This window comes from Nelusetta ayraudi, unplaced genomic scaffold, assembly GCF_046127955.1.
Source record: "Nelusetta ayraudi isolate G7.1 ecotype Tasmania unplaced genomic scaffold, CSIRO-AGI_Nayr_v1 ptg000079l, whole genome shotgun sequence".
In the NCBI taxonomy this organism is placed as follows: Eukaryota; Metazoa; Chordata; class Actinopteri; order Tetraodontiformes; family Monacanthidae; genus Nelusetta; species Nelusetta ayraudi.
The window spans coordinates 1,182,282-1,206,228 of NW_027466129.1; the positions used below are offsets into that span (position 1 = coordinate 1,182,282).

At 50.4% G+C, this 23,947-nt stretch overlaps 1 protein-coding gene across 2 annotated transcripts; it reads right to left on the reverse strand.

Moving 5' to 3' along the window:
* Positions 1 to 482: 482 nt before the first annotated feature.
* col8a2 (collagen, type VIII, alpha 2) lies at positions 483 to 22,945 on the reverse strand. 2 transcript variants are annotated; one of them, XM_076044050.1, is made up of 4 exons: positions 22,679 to 22,945; positions 22,311 to 22,591; positions 6,160 to 6,381; positions 483 to 5,302 (listed from the first exon to the last, which is right to left on the reverse strand). In XM_076044050.1, exons 3-4 carry the CDS (start codon positions 6,308 to 6,310, stop codon positions 3,399 to 3,401), a joined length of 2,055 nt encoding a protein of 684 aa, XP_075900165.1. In that variant the 5' UTR covers positions 6,311 to 6,381; positions 22,311 to 22,591; positions 22,679 to 22,945; the 3' UTR covers positions 483 to 3,398. The 2 variants fall into 2 exon arrangements, with proteins under 2 accessions (XP_075900165.1, XP_075900167.1); XM_076044052.1 differs by lacking the exons at positions 22,311 to 22,591; positions 22,679 to 22,945 and adding an exon at positions 21,491 to 21,501.
* Between the last annotated feature and the right edge of the window lie 1,002 nt (positions 22,946 to 23,947).

The window sequence follows — 23,947 nt, forward strand, 5'->3', positions numbered from 1 at the left end:
CACACACATTCTTTTATGTAAGGTATTTGATAACTTGTATAAATATAATAAATTATCTCCAGCAACTCTTAACGGCCACCACTCTTCTGGTTTCACAGTTTCCGCTGCTGGACCTGGTGACCTTATTATTCCGCGTATACCTGCTTTAAAGAGACAAGCGAGACATTACATTCTTTTCTTTCTTTTTTTTTTTTTCTACAAACGAGTGTCTCCCTCTAGTGTTAATTTGGCCGAATGCGATTTCCCGCAATTAATATTATCAAAGGTCCAGGAAGATAGATAGAGCATGCGCTTCAACAATAACACACGCCTCTCTCCTCTGTCTCTAAAACTTCTCATAAACGAGAAGAGTCCCCCGACCCCCCCTCCTCCTTTGTCCTCCTAAATCACAAAAGGCATCAATTTGCAGTTTGTGGGACCTCACCCTATGTCGGATCTTGCCTCCTCTGTTGTAGAAATAAAGCAGAGGTCTGACACTGACGTACAAGAAGGATTTTATTGACATGGTATCAATACAATCAAGTACTGTAGATTTTTGTATAAGCTGACAAATATTTATTTTTCTTTCAATCAACATGTGTGCATTTTAATAATAACCCAAATTCTATTGCTCAGAGTGCCGGCAATTGTCTCGAATGCCAAAAAAAAACAAAAAAACAAAACAGAAAAACAAAACAAACCATCCTATAGGTTGATACAATGAACATTACACACACAATGGAAAACAAAACCAAAAAAAAAATCACAACCAAATCCTTTGCAAACGATGCTAGAATGCTAACTACATGTTGTAAATGCTGGTAACTCGTCGATGCTGTTAAATACCATCTATATGTTCTTGGCTTCGGTGGTCGGTTTTTGGCATCCCTATTAAATTATCATAAATGTATAAATACATCTTCATCAAACTCATGTGCAAATGCGAACGGCCATTCGTATTCATCGTATAACTAGCACAAACAAAATATCCCTTAAGAACCGAAGCAATATATTTCATTTAATTCGTTTCCTCTTTTTTTTTTTTTTTTAATTTATTTATTTTTTATATCCAGATAGAAGCAGAAGAGAAACACCTTGATGATTGATTCAGGGGAAGGTGGGGCGCAACTCGGACATTTGTTGAATGATTTGCAACACACTGCAGGCAGGTGGCACTGTCTCTGTCTCTGAGAATTGGGGTCAGAGAGGAGGGCGGGGGGTTGGGGGGGGACAAAAAACAAGTGCAATGTTTGCAGAATACTGGTTGGGCCGAGTCCCTGGCGGTGCTGCTTCACTGCTACTGACACAAGCCTGTGGGGTGTATGACTTTCAGCGCCTCCTACAGGTCACACAAAGGGCTCACATTCTTCGTCATGACCGCCAAGCTGAGCGTTTGGCACAGTCGTCACCTTGACAGCAGAGATATTTCTCTGTGGTTCTCTGTGGAGGGTTGGATGGAGGTCAATCCTGTCTGAACCTAAAAGACTCGAGAAACGAGATAAAAAAACAAAACCTACAAAAAGAAGTAACATGTATCTATTCTGCCTCAAAACGTGTCGACTGTTCCACGGGACTGCCGCCATGTTCCAGAAAAAAAAATGCTCTCCGTCAACTCCTGATAATATGTAGATTTTATTCAACCCCCCCTCCCCCTGCCAGAGTTTTTCCTAATTAAACCCGTCTACCTGTTGCACAATATACACATTCGGCCCTGGTCAATTCCAAACTGAAGGTGTTGGAATTTCCTGCGGAGCCTCTCCTCTCCTCTCTGAACGTCTGAAGACTTCCTGTGGAACATTAACGGGGCTTGGAGTTTCTCTCATGTTGCTGCGACTCGAACCAGGTTGCTTTTTGATCTCTGATTAACTCGAGGTGTGTGACCTCAAGGCCCACCTGGGAACAATGTTAAAAAAAAGACACACACACACACACACACACACCCATGCATGCATACACACACACAGCCTCATCTATCAGAGTTGAGTAAATACGCAGCTCTCACCTCCGGCTAGCACTAGCCTGCACTTCTCCCAGAAATCTGGCAGGAGTCTGTTAAAACATTACATAACCTGCTGCATTTCACAACCTGTTGGGCCTCCGTCAGTCCCTTCACCCAAGTCACGGTGTGCATGCAGAACGTTTCTCTGTTATCCAGCTGTTACTCTTTGACTTTTCCCCCCTCCCCCCTGAAACATTTTGTTACCCCGATGCCGCTGCCGCTGTCGTTCCACACAGCTTGACAATAACTCATCAACCGTCTCCTGATTCAGAAAAGCTCCAGCTTGCCGAGAGGCATTACGTAAAGACGCCATTTTTTTAGAGCAAGCCCTCTGCAAAAAAATACCTGACTCCATATATTGGGACGCTAATTTATCCATAGGTAGTTTGCCGTTTAAAGGTAGTGATGTCACAGCCGAGGGAGGGGTTAGGGTGGGGAGGAGTCTGGTGTGTGGGGAGGAGTGTGGGGGGTGGATGGGTGCCGGAGAGCCGGTGGTTGGGAGAACCGGATCAATGCGAGGAAACAGGACATTGATCCACCTTTTAGCTGCAACCCATCACCAGTCCATTTGCTAGCTGCCCACCCCCTCCTCCCAGTATCGGTATCATAATGTATGTAAACAATGACTCTATGCATACACATCCTCCGTCAACTTCATGCTGAAAAACTAGAAAACACCCCTCCCCCCACGTGATGTTTGTGTCTTAAGGCAGTTTGGTTGTGACAACAACTACTGGGAAGTCATATTTGTTACTACTACAAAAGTAAGGTTGCGGTAGTTTGGATGGACTGATACCAAACTCAAAGGGGTGGGAAAGAAAGCACCAAAATGATCAGAGAGAATGATTCATTCCTGATAACGTTCCCATCTGAAGGTAGGAAGCAGCTTGCAGTACCCAAAAAAGCAGGTAGGTGGGTAAATGTATTGCGGCATCCCAAAAACGTTTTACTCTTTGCGTTGGCATGTTTTTTGGGGGGAAACAAGGTGGACGTGACTGCAGTTGGAGGCACTGATCAACCTCTCACGTCTGGGGGATACAAGGTACGAGAAGGCAGGGCAATACAAAGAGACTCAATGGTCTCAATCCCAAGAAACAGCAATGAGGAGGAACAAAATAATGTGAATAAAATTATTACAATATAATTATTAAAATAATACAGGCTAGAAAACAAAACAAAACAACAACATAAAACACCACACAAACCCTAATTTTTGAAGAAACAAAGGGCCCAGTATGAAGTTTCCTCTTCCCCTGCCTTTAAGAACTTTCCTTAAGTCGTTCACAAAGTTTTTCTTTTTTTTTTTACGGTTTACTGACGAATGAAGAGGATGGCAGGAATATTTAAGAATCCTATGTGTTTTCATGTTTCTTTCATGGCTGCAGGTATTTGCGCTGCCAATTCAAGGACGGGGACGGGGTTATGTGGGGCAGAGCAGGAATCCTGAGAAGGAGGAGTGGATGTATTCGGTGGAGTAGAGGCCGTTTGCCTGATCTGAAGGCATCTGGACCCAAACTTGGTCACCCTCCTTCAGCTCCAGCACGGCACTACCGGACGCCTGGTCCATGTAGCCTTTCTTGTACTCGTCATAGGTGTAGGTGGCTGGCACATTGTTCTTGTACAGTGCCACCCACAGGCTAGTTCCCTTTACATGCATGTGGTACGCAAAGTAGTAGACACCGGACAAGGGAGCGGTGAACATGCCAGTTGTGGTGCTATAGGCGTTTTGCCCGTTGTACAGGGTCCGGTCAAATTTGATTGGCATAGCCGAGGGGGGGAATGGTGTAGTGAGGATGGCGGTGAAGGCGGGAGCAACGGAGGCAGACAGCGGAACTTGACTGTAGGCAGGTCCCTTCCGGTCCCCTGGTACTTCATCTCCTTCTATCTGAGAATCTGTTGGACCTGCAACAACTGTTTGGCCATTTCCTGGAGGCCCGGGGGGCCCTGGAGGACCAGGTTGTCCTGCATTTCCATTAAGTCCAGCGGGACCTGGTTTCCCGGGAGGTCCTTGAGGACCCATTAGGCCCTTTTCTCCCACCTTCCCAAGTCCTGGCGGCCCTGTAAGTCCAGATTCACCTTTTAGGCCTGGGGCACCCTGTGGTCCCATGGGACCCATTGGCCCCTGAAGACCAGGTATACCTGACTGCCCCCTAGGACCCGGAGTCCCAATAAAACCTGTTTCTCCTTTGGGCCCTGAAATTCCCATTGGTCCTGGGTTTCCAGGGAGGCCACCATGCCCTGCCTCACCTTTAGGTCCAGTTTTGCCAATAGGACCATTTGGCCCAGGAAGGCCTTTATCCCCTTTGATGCCAGGTTTACCAGATATTCCACTTGGTCCTTGGTCACCCCTGATACCAGGCAGTCCTGGGGGACCTTGCGGGCCCAGCTCTCCCTTCAGCCCTGGCATTCCATGTTTTCCTGGAAGCCCCATTGGGCCTTGAAGCCCTGGAGGTCCTGACAGTCCATCAAGGCCTGTCTCCCCGGCCGGTCCCACCATTCCTGCCTCTCCCTTTTCTCCGGGTGCACCAGGCAACCCACCATGGCCCTTGTCTCCCTTTGGTCCACTTAAACCAGGTTTTCCATAGCCTGGGGTGCCAGGAAATCCAGGTAGACCCCTTGGCCCCTGCTCACCTTTAGGACCAAACGAACCAGGTGCTCCCAGAAGTCCATCAATTCCAGGCTTTCCGATTCCAACTGGTCCTGGCAAACCTTGGGTACCTGGAGGTCCAGGCTGTCCTTGTAGTCCACTCTCTCCAGGAATTCCTTGATCACCTTTAGGACCTGGCAGCCCATTCAAACCCTTTGGTCCTGGTTTACCAAAACCTGGAATTCCTGGTGGTCCTGAGCTGCCTTTTAGTCCAGGAGGACCCCTTATACCTGGAGGACCTGGTTTTCCATTTCCATTTTCACCTTGAAGACCACGCTCACCTGGTGGGCCAAGACCACCACTTAATCCTGGTTCACCTCTGGCTCCAGGGGCCCCCCTAATGCCTGGAAGGCCAGGTTTTCCATTCAGAGATAGGCCCGCTGGTCCAGGAAGTCCTGGAGGCCCTGGAGGACCTCTTGAGCCAGGTTCACCACGAGGGCCAATCTCACCATTGTGTCCTGGCATTCCTTTCAGTCCAATCTTTCCGGGAAGGCCTGAAAGTCCAGGCTTGCCAATTCCTGGAAATCCAGAAGGCCCCGGTGGACCGGTCTGGCCATTGAGGCCGGGTTTGCCAAGTCCAGGTTTTCCTTGAAGTCCTGGTGTCCCAGGTGGTCCTCTTGGCCCTGGTTTTCCTTGGGGGCCAGGTTCTCCCTTCACCTCTATCATTGGTGGCATATCTAGAGAAGTACAATTTCCTCATTATCATACAATTAAACAAGTATAAAAACAAACAAACATGAAATGAAACTTGGATGAAGGACAAAGCCCTGGCAATTCTGCACATAATTACTGCTTTGCAGATATAAACTTCCATTATCAGCTGAAATATATCCATAAATAACTTTCACACAAGTATTAAATGCACATTATGAAATTAAAAATTTCTTCGCAACTGTGTTTTGAAAGGAGAAAAGTGAGACAGTCTATCAAATGTACATTTTCCGTTAGAACATTTGACCTTTTATTCTCTCACACTAAGAACTAAAGATCTTCGAATGAAAACGTCCATTTAAAATCTGCTCTCCTGCTTTGGAGTTCATGACTCAACAATCAGGGATTTCTTGACTCAACAATCAGAGAGAGGTGGGATGACCAACTAAAAATAATATTGCACTGGAGCAGATTCTGATTTCTGTTTTGGGGTTTGATCATTTCTTTGACTTGTGATGATCATTTCAGAGAACTTTGTTCATGTTGTTGTTGTTGTTTTTCTTATTCCCGCCAGGTTGTGTTGGTTTTTAATCTCAGAAGCCACTGCCAATGTCTGTTCTGCATGGACATTTCCAAAGGACTTGTAATGTCAGTTTATGACCACTGAGTGGCAGCAGAGACACTTGTAACTGCAATCACATGACCTCAGTTCAATTCTTCTGGATGATGATGATGATGATGATGATCTAAATATCAACTACAAAATTCCAGAGTTTGGATTCACAGCCTTAAACACTCAACCTCGAGGATCTTCTCATGTTTCTCAGAATCTTGCTTGTGTTTCTTTGGACAGAAGATGGAGGGGAAATGACCCAACACTCACCGACATAGTGACCTTTGCCCTCTCTGAAGGGAGGTCCGATGGGCCCCTTCATCATGGGCTGCATGTACTTCATGTGTGCGATAGGCGGGTATCCTCCGGCCTGGGCCTGAGCCGCCAGCACCACTAGCACGCAGACGCCCGTCAGCAGCATGGTGGCCTCAGTCCTCGACGTTGGGTGTCACACACAGACACACACGCACACACACACACACAGACACACAGCTGAACACATAAAAGAGAGAGAGAGAGAGAGAGAGGGAGAGAGAGAGAGAGAGAGAGAGAGAGAGAGAGATTAGATTTCCACTCAACCTTAAAGATGCACATTGTGGTTTTTTATTTAGCTTTTAAAATGCTAGTTTCCAACTCCCTTTTAAGACTCGATGACTCTTGTATGGGGGTGAGGGAAACAGGGCGCTCATGGCAATGAGACAGCGCCCCCCTATAGTGTGGTGCAGGACTGCATAGCTTTGGTGGACCTACCCCGCAACCCTCCCTCTACACACACACACACGCACACACACAGCTGGCTAGCCCCACTTGGTGTCGCTCTACAGCGAGAAGGTGCTGGGCAGGCAGCCACAATTATACAGCGCTTCCACCAGGCTGGCAGAGGTACTGCAAGAACTCTTCAGAGACTTTAGAAACACATTGAAAAAAAACTGATGCCGGAAAATGCTGCTTTAAAAATTTGGTTTTTGCTCTCAGGTTGTGTTGACTCGAAGCAAACACACACACACACACACACATACATACACATACTCTGCTGTACACACTTGAACACACTCTGCAGCAGTGAGTGGACGTGACACTCAAATGGGCCGACCACAATTTCATAGTCAGCAAACAAGGTGCGAGAGCCGCTGCCACTGCTGGCTGTGTCACTTCCTGCTGTCGACTCGGCGGCCAAATATTTTCCTGCAGCCAAACCGCTGGCAGACAGTTGGCGTGTTTGCTGCACACGTAAGCGACCGCAGGTGTGTTCAGACCTCGACGACGATGATGATGACGAGGTGTGAAAGCAGCCAGCGCTGCCAGATCCCCTCCCAGCTGGCTTAGCATCGACATTTTGTCCTTTCCTCTTTCTCCTCTTCCTCCTATTACTCCTTCTCCTGTGCTTCCTCCTTCCTCCTCCTACTCCTCGTATTTCTCCTCCTCCTCCTTCTCTTATTCCCTTTTCACCTTCTCCTCCACCACCTCCTCTTACCCTTCCTCCTCTTCTTCCTCCCCAACCGCCTCTTATTCTTCCTCCTCTTCCTCTTCCTCCTCCTTCTCCTCTTATTCCTCCTCATCCTCCTTCTCCTTCTCCTCTCCCTCCAGCCAGCCATCAGGATACAACTGCTGCTGCAGGACTGTAAATAGTTCCGAACGACCTTGAGTCGCTGAGTCGCGGAGTCGTTCATGTAAGTTACAAGCACAAGCACAAAACTAAAGCAGTTTTTTTTGTTTGTTTTCTTAACAAGATTTTCTGACTGATGGTCTGATCTCGGAGCGCCTCGTCTGGACCAGACGAGCTCCAAGATCAGACCATCAGACCATCGGACCATCGGACTATCAGTCAGCAGCATGGTGATGGATGAATCAACGTGCTTGTATTGTTTCTGCGGGAGGGAGAGGGGAGAAGGTTTGGGCTCGGCCAGCTGCCGAGGTTTTGGAGAACATGTGAGAGGAGGAGATGAAGAAGAAAAAAAGAACACACAGACAAGACAGAGAGAGAGACAAGGAAGGGAGGGAGACAGATACTGGAGAAATAAACAGGAGGAGGTTGGCCGACTTGCCGGCTGGCTGGAATCGAAGCCGTCTGCGGTTTGTGCGCGCATGTAATTTAACAAACGCCTCTGGATGCCCATCGCCCTGCAGGCGTCCATAAACACACACACACATACACACACACACACACACACACACACACACACACACACACACACACACACACACACACACACACACTTCCACAATCTGTTTTTCTATATTTCTGCCTAAGAGTTCAGCAGACGGTGCTGAGAGAACATGACTGCGACGCCACAACACTCAGCGCAAGGAGAACATCACAACAACTCAACACAACACAACACGACTACTCAGACATCCAAAGACCTGTCGAAGGTTCCGTCTGAAAACTTTAAGAATTAATAATAAGGCTCATTGGACGTGTTGCAGAAGATGTGCAAGAATCCTGAAGAACCTTGAGGAACCCTGAAAAACTCTGAGGAACCATGAGGAACTCTGAGGGACTTTAGGGAACCATAAGGAATCGTGAGGAACTCTGAGGAACCTTGCAGAGGGTCAGAACTTCACCAGTGGTCCAACGGGCTGCTGCTACTTCCAGACGGCTGCTGAGTAAAGCATGCACTGGTGAACGATGAGAAACCCGGGCACTGCATGGGGACATGTGTCATGTGACATGTAACATGTGACCCCTCGCCATCCAATGGAGGAAGGAGGATGTAGAGTCTACAGGGGAGATTCTGGTTTCATGCCCACGGCTACAGAGTTGGTGCACGTTAAAATATTATTTCACATTTTTTGCAAACGAGCAACACTTTCGTTGCAGGCAAACATCCTGGTTGCGAGTTCTGGGTGTTTAATGTTGAAACCAGTCGGCGGTTCTTCTGTCAGACCCATTCCAGAGGCCTCGTTAATGGTTCCGTGTCAGAACATTACGGCCGTCTGGAGCACACGGATCCAATTCCACTGTGTTTATTTGGTGGAATTCCTGCCCAGCTGGGCTCGCCCATCAGACCTGCAGACCACCAGGTCACCTACAGAACCAGGACTGGATATGAACCAGAGCCAGAACTAGAACCAGGACCAGGAACCAGAATCAGAACCAGAGACAGAACCATAACCAGGACCAAAACCAGGACCAGAACATTCATCAGCAGCGTCTCAAGTGTCAGGCCTGGAAGGACTCACTCACACACACACACCCACACACACACACCTCGGCTGCTGACTATAGCTGCTAATTAGATCAGGGTCTGGAGAATCTGGACCAGGAATTGTACCACTGAGCTGGAATCTGAGCACATCTGCCTTGAAAGTCTCTGGTTCCATATTGTTTCTGGTCAGTTTTGTGTGTCGACTCAGTGATGATCATCTTTGTGTCTTTGTCAAGACGGAAGCAGGAAGGTCATTATGCATGAGGTAAAAAAATAAAAACAAACAATAAAAAAGAAAACCAGGAAGCAGCTGCAGTGTGAACACCGTCAGCGTGGAGGTTTCCACCAATAGGAAGGAGGCCCGGTGCCGTGACCCAACAGGCTGTAGCTGGTAGAGAGCGGAAGCTGATTGCACCGTTTGTCCAATCAGCTTCTGGTCTGGAGACCAGCCCTCTCCCCTTTTTCTCCCTGCGTGAGCTCTTTCCCAGACGGACGTAGTGAAATAAATACTGCAGTTTATGGGAATTTTTCCATCTGCTGCTGCTTCTGCCGCTGCAGCGCTCGAGTGTGGAAGGTTGTTTTTTTTTGTTTTTCTTTTTGTTCTGTGAGCAGAGCCGAAACAGTGAACACGACACCGTGAAAAACAGAGTTTCTGCACGAGAAAAGGTGGGAGGAGGGGGGGGAAGAGGAGGAAGAAAGAAAAAAAATCATCCGATTTATTTATTGCACTTTTCTCATGGACGTCGTCTAGACGGCAGCGTTAACAGACTTGTGGAGATTTGCCCTGTGTGAAGGGCCTTGTTCTCAGCTGTTACACAACACGTGTGTGCATGTGTGTGTGTGTGTGTGTGTGTGTGTGTGTGTGTGTTTGAGAAATAGCGAAATAGAGAGAGAGAGAGAGAGGAAATTGGGCGTGCGGGGGCTGTGTTTACAGAGTCACCTGGTCCCTGCTGAGGTCATCTCTCCTCCGCAGGTCGTCCGTCGCTCAGCCACAGTTACACAATGTTTGTGTTACAGAAGACACACATGCTCACACACATGCACACGCACACGCACACGCACCCACACACACACACACACGCACACACAGAAACGTGTGGTGTTTTCACACCTTTCACTCAGACTCGGAGTGAGAAACGTTCCACCGGCTGTCGTGTTGTGTTGAGAAGGTTTTTTTTGCTCGCAGTGTTTTGTCTGAAACCCAAAGAGCCAGAAATTCATGGACGTGGAGATGAATCCAAGAAAAGCATCGAGCTCAAAGACCAAACTCACGTTCAGGCGGCTGGTGTGTTCCGACAGAGAAAGAAGGTGGGAGGGTGGAGGAAGATCATCATCATCATCATCATTGCCATCATCATCACCATCATCATCATCATCATCCCTCCTGGCAACAGAAGGCAGGAACCGAGAACAACCAGTGATAGGAAGGAGGAAGAGCTGAAGGCATTTTGTATTTCGTTCCTGCTGAGGGTGAAAACCTAAAATCTCCTCCAGCTCCTCCTCCAGTGTCTCCTCCACCAGCTTCTCCTCCAGCTTCTCCTCCTCCACCTCGTCCAGCTCCTCCTCCAGCTCTTACTCCACCTTCTCCTCCAGCTCCTACTTCACCTTCAACTCTACCTTGTCCTTCACCTTCAGCTCCTCTATTTCCTCCTCCCACTCCTCCTGCTTCATTCTCCTCCTGCTTTTCCTCCACCTTCTACTCTAGCTTCTCTTCCTGGAGAGGAGAGCGCAGGAGAGGAGAGGAAAGAAGAGGAGAGGAAGGGAGGGAGAGGAGGGGTGGAGCTCAGGCTCAGACCATCGGCTGTCTGGGTTCTTTGGTTGTTGGCGAGCCAGCAGGAAGTACTGAGCTTCGGCTCTCTAAAGTTCTAAAGCCTCAAACTTCCAGGAGGGAAAAGCCCAGAAAAGTCCTCCGACAGTCCGAGTCCATCTCTGGATTCTTCTGCCTCCTCAGAAATCTCCAGAGACTCCTGATCTCCTCCGCCCTAGCCACTAACTCCGCTAACTCTGTTAGCTCGCAACAAATCCCCACTGTGGCGCAGTGCTGACAGTGAGACAAGAAGCTACGGGCTGTGCTATGACATAATGTCACTGCCGCATTTTTAATTGTATCTCCAACTCTTTTCCTCCTCTTTTTATAAAGCATGGATGAGCTGCAGCTTCACATCCAAAGCAGCAGACAAAGTTGCTAGCTTTGACCTGAATTGCTTTTTGGAGAAAAAAAAAAGTTGCTAGCAGGTCCTACTACTACTACTACTACTATAGCAACAAAGTGGCTTAAAGTTGGCAACGCGGTTCTGGTGAAACAAAACAAGATGAAAAAAAACACAATTGGACAACGAATTACAGGTCCGGGGGAGAAACAAGTCAACAAGTCAATGACTCAGTGAGTCAATGAGTCAATGAGTCAACAAGTCAATGACTCAATGAATCAATGAGTCAACGAATCGAATGCGAGTCAATCACTCAACCAGTCATAAACACACGCTGTTAGACCTGAAGGTAGTTGCCAGAAGCTATCGCTAATCTTCCTACCAAGGGAAGAGAGGCGATGGAGGGATGCGGGGTGGGGAGAGGGGGGTTCAGAGGGGTGGAGCTTCACGCCAGGCAACACGTGTCATTCGCAGACACACCACCAACCTGCTGGCAGCCAAAGCAGCGAGCCGAGGCCAGCGACTGTCTTCCCGCAGGACTGCAGGGAAGAAAGAGCAGCAGCAGAAGAAGAAAAGGAGATTATGGTTTAATAAGAGGCAGGAAATCTGGCTGAGATCCGGCCTGAGGAGTCCAGATGCCTCTGTGCTGCTGCTGCAGGCTGGGTCACACACAAACACACATACACACACACACACACACACGCACACACACACACACACACACACACACAGGCGGCAAAGGAGGCAAAGTGGCACCAACACACAACCAAGCGGCGCTTCTGACATACGTCAACACAAAAAGCTGAATATAACACAAAAAGGCAATTATAACACAACAAAAGCAAAAAAATTACAGATTGAATGAATACAAAAACGTCTGATAGTGGACACAGTCACAGGAATAAAGTTGGGGGGGGCTATAACACACACGCTCCTGGCCGGACCACCGGCGTGCAACCCCACCCATCATCAGCATCAATGCAGCTCTGTGTGTGAGCTGCTGCCTGTGTAACAGGAGAACACACACACACACACACACACACACACACACACGCACATACATGCACGCACACACACGCACACCCTTTCATTCCTCCCACAATGCAACACTGCACTGAGTCAACGCTGCCCAGACCAACTGTGTGTGTGTGCTGCTGTGAAACACCACCAGGCCGCCTCAAGATACTTTGCTTTAGGCTGCTTGCAAAAGGAAAAAAATTATTAACATGCATCTTTAAAACTGTTGTGGAACTAGAAAAATAATTAAAAAGGTGAGTTAAAAAGGTGAAAAACATTATGAAATGATAGATTGTTGTTGAGTTGAGTTGAGGTGTATCACTGATCACCACTGACACTGACGCGGAAGCAGCATAGTTAGAAAATTGAATCTATTATCAGAACTTCATTCATTCATTCATTCATTCGGAGGTAAAAATGTATGAATTGTGCTCTGTGCTGCGAGACATCCACCATCCTGCAGCAGCAGGCCGTGCAGTGTGTGCAGGAGGCCACCAGAGGGCAGCGCGGTTCACACGAGACTGCGAGAAGCGAGAGAAGTTCCAACAGCCTGATTCTGTTTAATGCTCGTGTTGCCCAGTGTGTGTGTGCGGTGTGTGGTTAGCGACGAACAGCATGTTTGTGTGCAGACAAACAACGTTGTAGCTGCTGGATTTGATTTTTTGTTTGTTGTGCTTAAAACCAATGAATCAAGAATCACATGTGTTGACAGCGTTGTCGCTGTTGCTGTTGCTGCTGCTGCTGCTGCTGCTGCTACTGTTACTGCTACTGTTGCTGCTGCTGCTGCTGCTGTGGCGTCACTTTCAGAAGCAGCAAAGATCTCAGCAGCAGCAGCAGGACGACAGTGTCCTGGTCTCAGAGGAGGCTCCGCCCATCGGGGTTGCGGGTACAGAGGAGGGTCAAGGGGAGGATCCCCCCCAAAGCGTTAGCACACCTGATGCTCCTGCCGCAGCTGTGAGAGGCCGAATGAGGAGCCACATTTCTGCTTAATGGGGTGTGAAGTGTCTCTGCTGCGCCCTCTTGACGCCAGGGGGTGGTGCTAACGGGGACGTGGCCAGTGGAGGCGAGCGGGAGAGGGTGTGAAGGGGGGCTGGGGGCGGCTCGCTCACCTAGAATCTCCTGGAATCCGTGCAGCCGCTGCCAGGAAGCCGACCAATCAGACGTCAGGGTTTGATTTCAGTGGCCCAATGAGGTGGCTTTTACACATACTCATACACACACACATACACAAACACAGTGCTAGGTGGCTCATTGTGGAGAAGATCCTCAGCAACATATTTCAGTCTGGTGCCAGTTTGGGCCCCGACGGAGCCTCAGGGGCCTCAGGGAGGCCTCAGGGGGAGGAGCTTCCTGTCTGCAAGCAGTAAAGCCAACCAATCAGAAGAGGATCAAAGTTCCACACCGACAGCAGACAGTGGTAGTGAGACACGTCGCTCTGTGGAGAAGAAGGAGGAGGAGGAGGAGGAGAAGGGAGAGGAGGAAGAGTAGGAGGACGAGGAGGAGGTGGATTTGGAGAGGGAGGAGGAGAAAGAGATGGATATGGAGGAGGAGGAGGAGTTGGGGCAGCGGAGGAGGAGTTGAGAGGAGGAGGAGGAGTGGGGGGCGTGGCCACGCCCACACTGAGGAGCGGCTCAGGAAGCACCAGTGACCTCTGACCTCACTGAAATGTCGACCAGCTCCAGGAAACCAACAAACTCTTGAAAATCTCGATTCCCTGACGAGCAGCCTGAAGCCCCGCCCCATTTTTCATCAGACGGCCCCTCCCACTCCATCCACACGCTTGCCCCCACTGACGAATCACATCGCAGCTCCAAGAGCGGGGGATGAGAGAGGGATGTGAACCAATTGGTCATGGCCCAAGCCCCGCCTTGCCGTCCCCCTCCTGAGGTCACATGATCAGACCCTGTGAAGGTCACCGGACCCCACTCTCACACACACACCTGGAACGTCTGACCTTGACCTTGACCTTCCGGGAGACCAAACGCCTTCAGCAGGGTCACATGGCACTGAAGCTTGGCTGACTCCGCCCACCTACAGAGCACTACCAAGATAAACCAGCACTGACAAACCAGATTGGTCAAACTTTGCTTGGCCCCTCCCTCCCCCTTTTTCCCCCCAAACTCTTCCTGTGGGCTCTTCATCAGATGGATGTTTCTCCCTTTCTATTGATTGATTGATGTATTTATTAATGCTATAATTGCTGTGGTTGTCGGGCCATTTTCAGTCCAGCAGCGGCAGCAGCAGCAGCAGCAGCAGCAGCAGCGACGATCAAAGCCTCAAACCACCGCCTCCCATTGGTCGGTATTATTTTCAATAAGCAGGAGCTGGAGATGTGACCCGCGTGTGTGTTTTTGCACTTTAGCAGGCCTTCGCCTGAGCTTAGCCACACTGATGAAAAACCTCTGCCTCCACCGACTTCAAAGGGAATTGCGGGTGAGGAGGGGATGGAGGAGGGAGAGGAGGAGGGGGGAGGACGTGGGCGGAAAGCCTCCGCCGATCCACTGATACCGCTAACCGCTAGCGTTTCCACACCGCAGCCTATAGCTCCTCCCCCTTCTCCCCCCGCTTACCACCCCTCCTCAGCCCCCCTCCTCCTCCCAGAGACAGATTGTCACATGACGATGTTCAGGGCAGAGAGCCTCCAAACCCACTGAGTATTAGCCCAGTGTTTACAGTCGTGATGGGAAGCAGCCCTCATCCTGTTCCTGTTAAGTGTCCCTGGAGCAGGAGCCCAGGCTCCACCAACAAACAGCCCAGGAAAGTCTGACAGCTCTTCCTGGGCCAGGTGTTGGCTCCACCCTCTTACACACATGTGGTGTTCAGGTGTTCTACTAGTAGGATGGGTGCAAACAGAGGGCTAAATGTGATGCTTGCTGAGGGGTTTCTCGTGTTGAAGAAGAAGAAGAAGAAGAAGGAGAAGAAGAAGAAGAAGAAGAAGGAGAAGAAGAAGAAGATGCTCCTCTGAGTGCAGCAGCAGGAACCTTCAGGTTTTGGACCTTCAGCAGCACCGACACTCAGACCTGAACACAAACATTTTCTTTTCCTGCTATTCGCTCCTTAGCTGCCCTCCCCTCAACCCTCCCACCCCGCTCCCATCGCCCCTCCCCTCCCCCACCGCACCACACTATTCCCCCCCAGTACTATTAGGGCAGCAGTTTTTATTGGACGGCTCTAGTGGCCGTTAACATGCCGTTCCAATGATGGCTGCCGCTGCCTGTCCCCTGTGTGTGTGTGTGTGTGTGTGTGTGTGTCTGTGTGTGTGTGTATGTGCGTCCGTGTGTGCTGGTTTCCGTCGGCGGTGCCAGACTTGTCTCACCCACCAGCTCCTGACGTTCTCCCACAGAACCAACCAGAACCCTGCGGTTCCTGTCGTGTTCCTCCGACCTTCTCTTATCCCTCGAACAGCCTTTTGTTTTTTTCCTCCTTGTGTTTCCTCTCCGAAGGAAGAAAAAACAAAAAAAAAAACACAAGTGGCCTCTTCACACTCGGGAGGTAATTGCTGCAATTTGCTTATCGCAGGAGCACAGATGTGAAAACAAGGCGAGTCTAGACTGATAGCAGTGGGGTGGGAGGGGGGGGGGGGGGTGTTGGAGTGAAGAAAATCTTTCGGAAGCTGAATAAGAAAACAAAGAGGCTGTTTGTTCTCCAGCTTCTCCCTCAGTATCTGAAGATCGAATGGTTTCCTTGGCCGACGTCCACTCACAGTTCTGGGGGACGTCGGCAGGAACAGCAAAAGTGGCCACAGACACATTCCAGAGTCCAGGCACCTCGAAAAACAATACGGCCCCGAGGAGGAAGAAAAGGGTTGTGGGCGTGGCCGGGGGGGCGGGGTTGGAGGTAGGAAGAGGAGGAGAGGAGGAGGAAGGGGGGTGGGCAAGGAGAGGAGGTAGTGATGGAGGTGGAGGAGGAGGAGGGAGGAAGTGGAGGAAGAAGAGGAAGAGGGGGGGGAGGAGGAGAAAGAGGAGGAGGAGGGAGGAGAAGAAAGGCGAGGAGGAGGAGAAGGTCACGACCGGTAGAGATTTCATCACCTCCATCACTGAGAACAGACAGGTCTGAGTCCTGCACTGGCAGACAGACAGACAGGCAGACGTGTTGACAAGAGGCCTGAGGAGACATGAAAACAGCAAAGTTCCAACAGTTCAGGTCTTAGCAGAGAGAAGAAAAAAGAAAGAATGAAAGAAAAAAGAAAAAAAAAGGGAAGAAAAGGAAGAAAGTAGGAAGCCAGAGTCCAGACTGAAGTCAGTCCAACACTGTGACTGTGCTGCTGCTGCCTGCCAGCGCCGGCAACTATTGGATTAATATGGTTTCTGGCAGGTCTCAGACTCTATGGCTCTTCCCACCCGGTCTCAGAGTTTCTGGCCCCTCCCCCTCCTGGTCTGAGATTCTCTGGCTCCTCCCCCTCAGAGTCTCTGGCTCCTCCCCCTCCTGGTCTCAACGTGTGTTTCCATCAAGCAGTTGCGGTGCACAGTTTTGTGGTGGTATAGACAAAATATGGCAAGGCCGTGGCCATAGCAACATGCAGCACATTTTTGTGTTGTTGTTGTAGTTGTAGTTGTTGCCACGTTATGACATCATCACACAAAGACGCCTAAAAACAATGATACAATGATGATGACAATGTTTCCATCAAATCCCAAAAAGGGGGAGGAAGGGAGATGAAAGCAGGCCAGGGTTTGACTTGAACCACATGACAAAGTGCCTAAAAGCTTCAGAAGAATCTTAAGTCCTGCCGAGTTTGAAAAAAAAAAAAAGTAAAATGAATCTATTATTTCTATTATTTCAAATTTTGCACTCTGTTCCAATTCTTCAAGGAATCAGAGGAGCCTGCCACCCACCACTTGGCTAGGCCTGGCTGGTCTTAAGCGCCCCTCTGTCCCACAAACCAGCGACCCCTGGACGTTTCAGCCAATCACATGGCAGGAAGTCAGTGAAACAGCCAACAAAGTTTCAAAGAGTTTTTGTTTTAAAACGACAGGGAGTTTTAATTTGATGATGAATGGCCTGATGGCTGGGAGAGAACAGTCCCTGTGCTGTTGGGTGATGCAGCGCCCCCTGCTGGTATGGCACTAGATAGAGTGCCTTGTCCTTCACTCATGTGCTGTTTTTGTTGGTCTCTTTGGCGCCCTCTGCTGTTCCACTGACACTAGCCTGTGAAGCCACGCCCACCCCAGACCTTTTCTTAACGCCTCGCTGCTAACACGAGGTTCTTCTGGCCGCCACCTCCACCTTCAGCTCCTCCTACTCCTTCTCTTTCTCCTCCTCCACCTCCTCCTCCTCCTCCTATTCCCCCTCCTCTACCTCCTCCCCATCCACCTCTTTCTCCTCCTCCTGCTCCCCAGCAGAGACACAACGTGTCAACGTCCCCTCATGGTTTGAACACAGCAGTGCAGCAATGAGGAGGTTGTATCCGGGGAAACTCATTGCGTGCACATTGATGTGTGTGTGTGCGTGTGTGTGTGTGTGTGAGTCTGAATGTAGCTCCACGCGGCCCGGCCATGTTTCTGTTGTCAGCAGTTCAAATCTTGGCCCGATCAAAGACGCCACATGGCTGCTAACAGGGAGAAACTTCAGGGATTCGACTGACAGGGGTTGTTTTCTCCTCCTCTCATCTCGGTTCTCCTCCTCCTCCTCCTCCTCAGCCCACCCCCCATCTTCTCCTCCTCTTGTACCACCCTCACCACCTTCTTCCTCCACCTACTCTTACTCCTCCCCTGCCACCTCCTCCACTTCCTCTTCCTCCTCCTCCACTTCTACCTTACCCTCCCCCTTCTCCACCTCCTTAACCACCTTCTCCACATCCCCCTCCTCCTCTACCTCCTGGGTTCAGCACCTCCTCAACTTCCTCCTCGACCTCCTCCCCCTCCTCCTCCTGGGTTCAGCACCTCCTCCACCTCCTCCTCTACCTTTCTCTCCTTCTCCTGTACCTCCCCACCACCTCCTCCTCCTCCTTCAGCAGGGGCGCCGGCAGTCTTGTCAGATCACAGCGGTTCCGGGCCCCAGTGTTGAGGAGACGGACCCCTAGTCCTGGTCCTGGTTCTGGTTCTGGTTTGGATTAACTGGGAGGCGGAGCTGCTGGGTTTTCCCCCACCGGCTTCCAGAGGAGGAAACAAGAGGAGGAGGAGGACCGGGAAGGAGAGGGCAGCGCCCCCTGTCAGTCAGTCTGGGTGTGTGCGGGGGGGCAGCAGACCCTGCAACTGGATTTAACCAGAACCAGTTTTATCCTGGACTGAGTGGAGCAGCTTCACCCCAGAACCCCCCCCCCCACACACACACACACACCCCTGGCAGTGTGTTAGCCCTGTGTTTAAAGCCTGCTGGTGCTTTATTGACTCTGGAAGGAGGCAGAGACAAGGGGGTGGAGCCAGCAACTGGCTGGGGGTGTGGCCACTGACTTTGGTGGCGGGGTGACACAAGGGGACAGAGGAAGCATGTGACCACCGGCATCATGTGACCTCCAGCAGCGCCCGCTGCCTCTCGGTTTGGATTTGTCAGCCCTGTGTTTGTTGTTAAAAAAACAAACAGCTCTGCTTCGGATAGATTCAATAATAATAATGATAATAATAATAAATAATAATAACAATGATAACAGCCAGGAATTTTAAACGTCATTTCGTTTCCTCATGCACTTGGTGCTGCCGCAGCTAACAGGCATTAGCTACGCTGACTCACACCAGGAAACATCACATATATCACAGGGATCAAGTGAAGTGACACACACACACACACACACACACACACACACACACACACACACACACACACACTCAGGAAAGGTTCCTCTCAGACGAACACAATATCATTCTTTTTTTTTCATCATTCAATTCATTTCTTTGCTGCTAAATACAGGAAATGATTAGACGGAGCAAAGAGCCTTGAAGGAGGCGTTTGTGTTGTTTGTGTTGGTGCTGCCGCGGTGGTGGTGGCTGTGCTGCATAATGCCTGAGCGCCGCATTCTGAAACACATGTGTTCTAATGGGCTCAGAGTATTTAGAGAGAGGATTAGCAGGCCCAGGCCGCCATCATGGGATCCCCTCGCAGCTCATTCCTCCGCTAGTTCCAGCAGGAGCCGTGGGAGGCAATATCAGTGCCCCCTGTCTGGAGGAGGAGGGTACTGCATGGGGGAGGGGGAGGGGGGGTGAAGGTGGTAGACTGGCCTCACCCATCTGGTCATATGCTCATCCACATAAACCATCCAGGGACCCTCTCAGACTCAGTGGAAGGCCGCAGACGTTCCTGCAGGAACTCTGGGGGGCTTTGGGAGGGATTGGGGGAACTCCCGAAACCGGGCGAGGTCAAGGGTCACGTCCCATTAAGGAAGATGGAGTCTCCGCCCACAGGCTCCGCCCTCTTGATTCCCGTCAGATCCCCTTTTGGAAAAACAAGAGCCCCCGCCGTCGGCCCGGAAAACTGGGATAGAGACGATGGCAGAGAGGATTGTGGGAAGGATGGAGAGGAGCAGGGAGGAGGCACCCAGCTGGAGGCTCCTGTGGTGAGTTCCTCACGACACTCTAGACAAACTGATGAGGGGGCGGAGCCGGGACAGCGAGCGGGACACGGATGAAGGCGGATCAGGTGGACAGACAAGAGGGATTAAAGGGTGACGGAGAGATGCACTGATACATGAGCCGCCTGGCCGGAGCTGCAGGAGAAAATAAATCTGTGTGAGAAGAAGAGAAATCCCTTGTCTAAAGCTGGTCTTCTTACTCCCAGTGCTCCTGCTCATCCACATGTCCAGGATTCCTCAAGATACTCCAACATCCCTCAACATTCTCCAGAATTTGCTAACATTTTCCAATTATCTTCCAGATTCCCCAACATCCTCCAACAACCTGGAACATTCTACAACATTGCCCAAGATACTCCGACACCCTTCAACATTCTCCAGTAATCTTCCACATTCCCGACATCCTCCGACATCCTCCAACGTTCTCCAACATTCTCCGACATCCTCCAGGGTTCTCCCAGCTGCTCTAGCATTCTCCAAGAATATTCCAGATTCCTCAACATTCTCCAAACTTCTCCAAGATTTTCAAACATTCTCCAACATTCACCTACATTCTCCTGAAAGCTTCCAGATTCCCCAACATTATCTTGGCCTCAAACTCAGCACCAGCGATAAGATTTCAGTCTCTCGGTCTGATTGATTGACAACAGAGCAGCGTCAGGAGCTCCACACCTGAGAATCTCCTCACCTGGGTGATGGACGGAGAACCTCAGGGTGGAGAACACAAGACAGGACTTCTGTTCACGACTGCGCTGCACAGCGTGCGTAAATAGACGACTCTATGACGTCCAGATGGGGAGAACATTCTGTGTGTGTGTGTGTGTGTCAGCTTGCCTAGAAGTCAGAAAAAAAAACCCTACAACTGGATTTTGTCCTTTTTTTCTCTTTCGGCATTCTCCTTCATTTCCTGCTCGTACAGCTTATGGCTGCGAGTAAAACAAACACATGTGCGCGGCTCCTGACACACACCTGCGGACACACACACACACACACACACACACACACACACACACACACACACACACACACACACAAAGACAGAAAGAGAAATATGCAGGACCATAAAGAAGCTAAATTGCAGTGGTAGAAGGTTGTGTTGCTGTGTTTCCCTCCACACAATCAGACTTAATGGAGGTTGATGGCTTTTTTAATTGGTGCAGCTCCTCAAAGTAGCCCTCAGTCACCCAACTGCTACTTTGCCCCCTAGTGGCTGGGAAGTGCATGCAGCTGCTACTTGGCAGGGCCGAGTCGCCCTGATCCACTCAGACACTCACATCTCTGAGACAAGACGACGGGATGTGAACCTGTCACAGATTCCATCTCAGGCGTCCGGTCAGATGACCTTTGACCCTTCAGAGCACAACTGAGAGATTTTCCGACCAAAACAACAGAAAAAGAGCTGATTTGGCATCTTAATGGCGTCTTAAGAGTCCAAAGTGCACAATAAAGTCTCAGCACAGGGCTCCCAGTGTGTTTGTGTGTACATGTGTGTGTGTGTGCGCTGCAGCCAGCCGAGTTGCCGTGGTTACGGGGGGGCAGTGTTGTCATCGAGGTCGGGGGGATCGTAGGGCGTAAATCTTCTGACCTGGAGGTATTTTAATGGAAGCCAAGAAAGGCTGAACTGGAGGAGCCACTGGAAACCAGTAAAACACACACACACACACACACACACCAGAGGCCGCTCTTAGCCAATCACAGCGCCAGGAGCAGAAACAGAGCGGCACTGACTCAAGTCTGAGTCCGTGCACCTTCAGGGTTGTGTAACACAGACACACACACACACACACACAGCCAATGAAACCACGCTAGGATGCCGCCAAATGTTTTTGGATGCTGGATCTCCAGCACCGCTGTCTTTTCCAGACTCTCTCTCTCTCTCTACCTCTCTCCTTCCTCTCGCAGAGGAAACACACACACGCACACACACACACAGGCGCACACACACACCATCCAAAAAAATAAATCCCATTTTTCTCCTTCACCTCCTTTTAAACTTCTTTTGCGAGGAACAATTGAGGAGTTGAAGTCACAACTAGGATGGAGGGATGGAGGGATGGAGGGATGGAGGGATGCCGCTGCATTGGAATGCAGTGCGGCCTGCCAGTGGCGTCACAGCGGAGGGACGGATGACGGACGATGGACGCACCATGTGTTGCTGTTGTGTTGAAATTCAGCTGCACCAACAACCTTCCAGGCCTGCTGATCAGACCACTCCCACCTGGCCCTCACCAACTGGGGGCGGGGGGTCACTGGGGTCAGAGGTCGTCCACCGAGCTGACTGAACTGACCAGCCTGCAGCCCTGGCACGACACTGCGGGTCACACTGCACGAAGATCTCGAAGAGACTTTGAGATCTCACCCCGTCTGTTTTTTATTCCAACATTTTTTCCTCCCTTGTTCTCTCTCGCTCTCTCTCACTCTCTCTCTCTCTCGCCGTGTTTCTCTTGGCCTCGGCCGCCGCGACCACATGTGAAAGAGGACGAGGAGGAGAAGAAGAAAAAAAAACACACACACACTCAGTCACACACACGCACACATTCACAAAACACACACAGAGGAAAAACCAGAGAGACGGACAGAAAGTAGGAAGGTGGAGCTCACCTCTCTCTTCTCTCTCTCTCTCTCTCTCTCTCTGTCTCTCCCTCTCGCCCGGCAGGTGCAGGTGTGCTTGGCGGCGGCGGCGGGATCAGCTCGAAGGGGGTGGAGCTTCAGGGACGCACCGCCGCCAGGAGACGCATCGGCTAATCACACAAAACAACCAGAGTCGGACCTCCAACTGCTCCAGCAAGGGGAAAACTCCTCTTCTTCTTCTTCTTCTTCTTTTTCTTCTTCTTCTTCTTCTCCTTCACCTCCTCGTCCTGCTCGTCCTCCTTCTTCTACTTCTCCTTCTTCGCAAACAAAAAAACTCAAAATGAAAAGTATCTCTCAGCTGAAAGTTAAACTTTGATCTCTGTGAAATCCAGCAAAACCTGTCAAATTCCATCCATGTGGGAGCAGCAGGAGGAGGAGCAGCAGCAGCAGGGGGCTCCTGGAGGAGCAGTAGGAGCAGGAGCAGCAGCAGCAGCAGCAGGAGGCAGTGAACGCGGAGCTGGAGCTGTGGCGGCTTTTTAACGTGCGGTGCAGTGGAGCGGCCGGCTGGCTCGGCGTGGCTCTCCGACTGGCTGCTGTTTGGAGGGAAGACAGACGGGATTGTTTCCTCCTCCCAGACGCACAAAAAGCAAAGTGTGTGTGTGTGTGAGTGTGTGTGTGAGGTTCGGTCGGCCGGGGCTGCAGGAGGGCGGGAGGGAGGGAGGGAGGATGGAGGGGAGAAGGGGGAGGACGGGGTGGGGTCGCAGCCAGGGGGGGAAGGAGGAGGGAGGGGGGGGCTCAGGAACGTTCGGAGAAAAAAGTTTCAGCAGAACGTTTCACTCACTGTTCATTGATGCTGAAAGACATTTTTCATTTTCACCGTTTTTTTAACTTTCTTGAAGCTTTATAATCTTTATTTGTAGCTCTTTTAACCATCACTTACCAGCTGCGTCCATCGTGTGGCGCTGTGACCTCCTCCTCCAGGTGTGAATCAAGTCACTTTAACTCTACAGATAAACTTTATTGACCGCCGTCCCCCACCCTTGTTGCCCCCCTCCTCACTCTGAGGGGGGTGGAGCCTCACAACTGGCCAATCCCGTGCCTGCTCACTCCCTCACCTCCCTCCATCGGCCGATCAATAATAATAAACACGGCTATCACGCCACCCTGGGGTTTTTTTTTTTTGGTTTTCTTTTCCTCCAGGTGATTCATTAGGATCCGATCGTTAGCGGGCGCCGCACAGTGTTAGCTTTTAGTGCTACGCTGGCTAGCCAGGGCCGCCGCTGGTGCTGCTCTGTGATTGGCCGACCAGGTGGGAGGCAGGCCGAGGTGTTCTGGAGGTGAGGAGGTGTTCTGGAGGGGAAGGGGTGGGGGAGAAGTCAAGAAAAATAAGGGGGGCGGACTTTTGATCTTTTGATTTTTTCATTTAATCACTTTCATTCGCATATTTTTATTTCTTTTGTTCTCCCTCTGATTGACGACTTCAATTACAGTCAAACATTCCAGCGCCGATCAAACGGTGCGGCACAGAAAAGGCCAGTCTGGCCTTTGATCGGCGGCCCCCACAGGAGGTCAGCGGCGGTGGCGGTGGCAAGCTTTAAGAGGCAAAAATCATCATATCAATCAAAAATCCATAGGGGTGGCTAAACATGCACTCAGAGGTCACATGT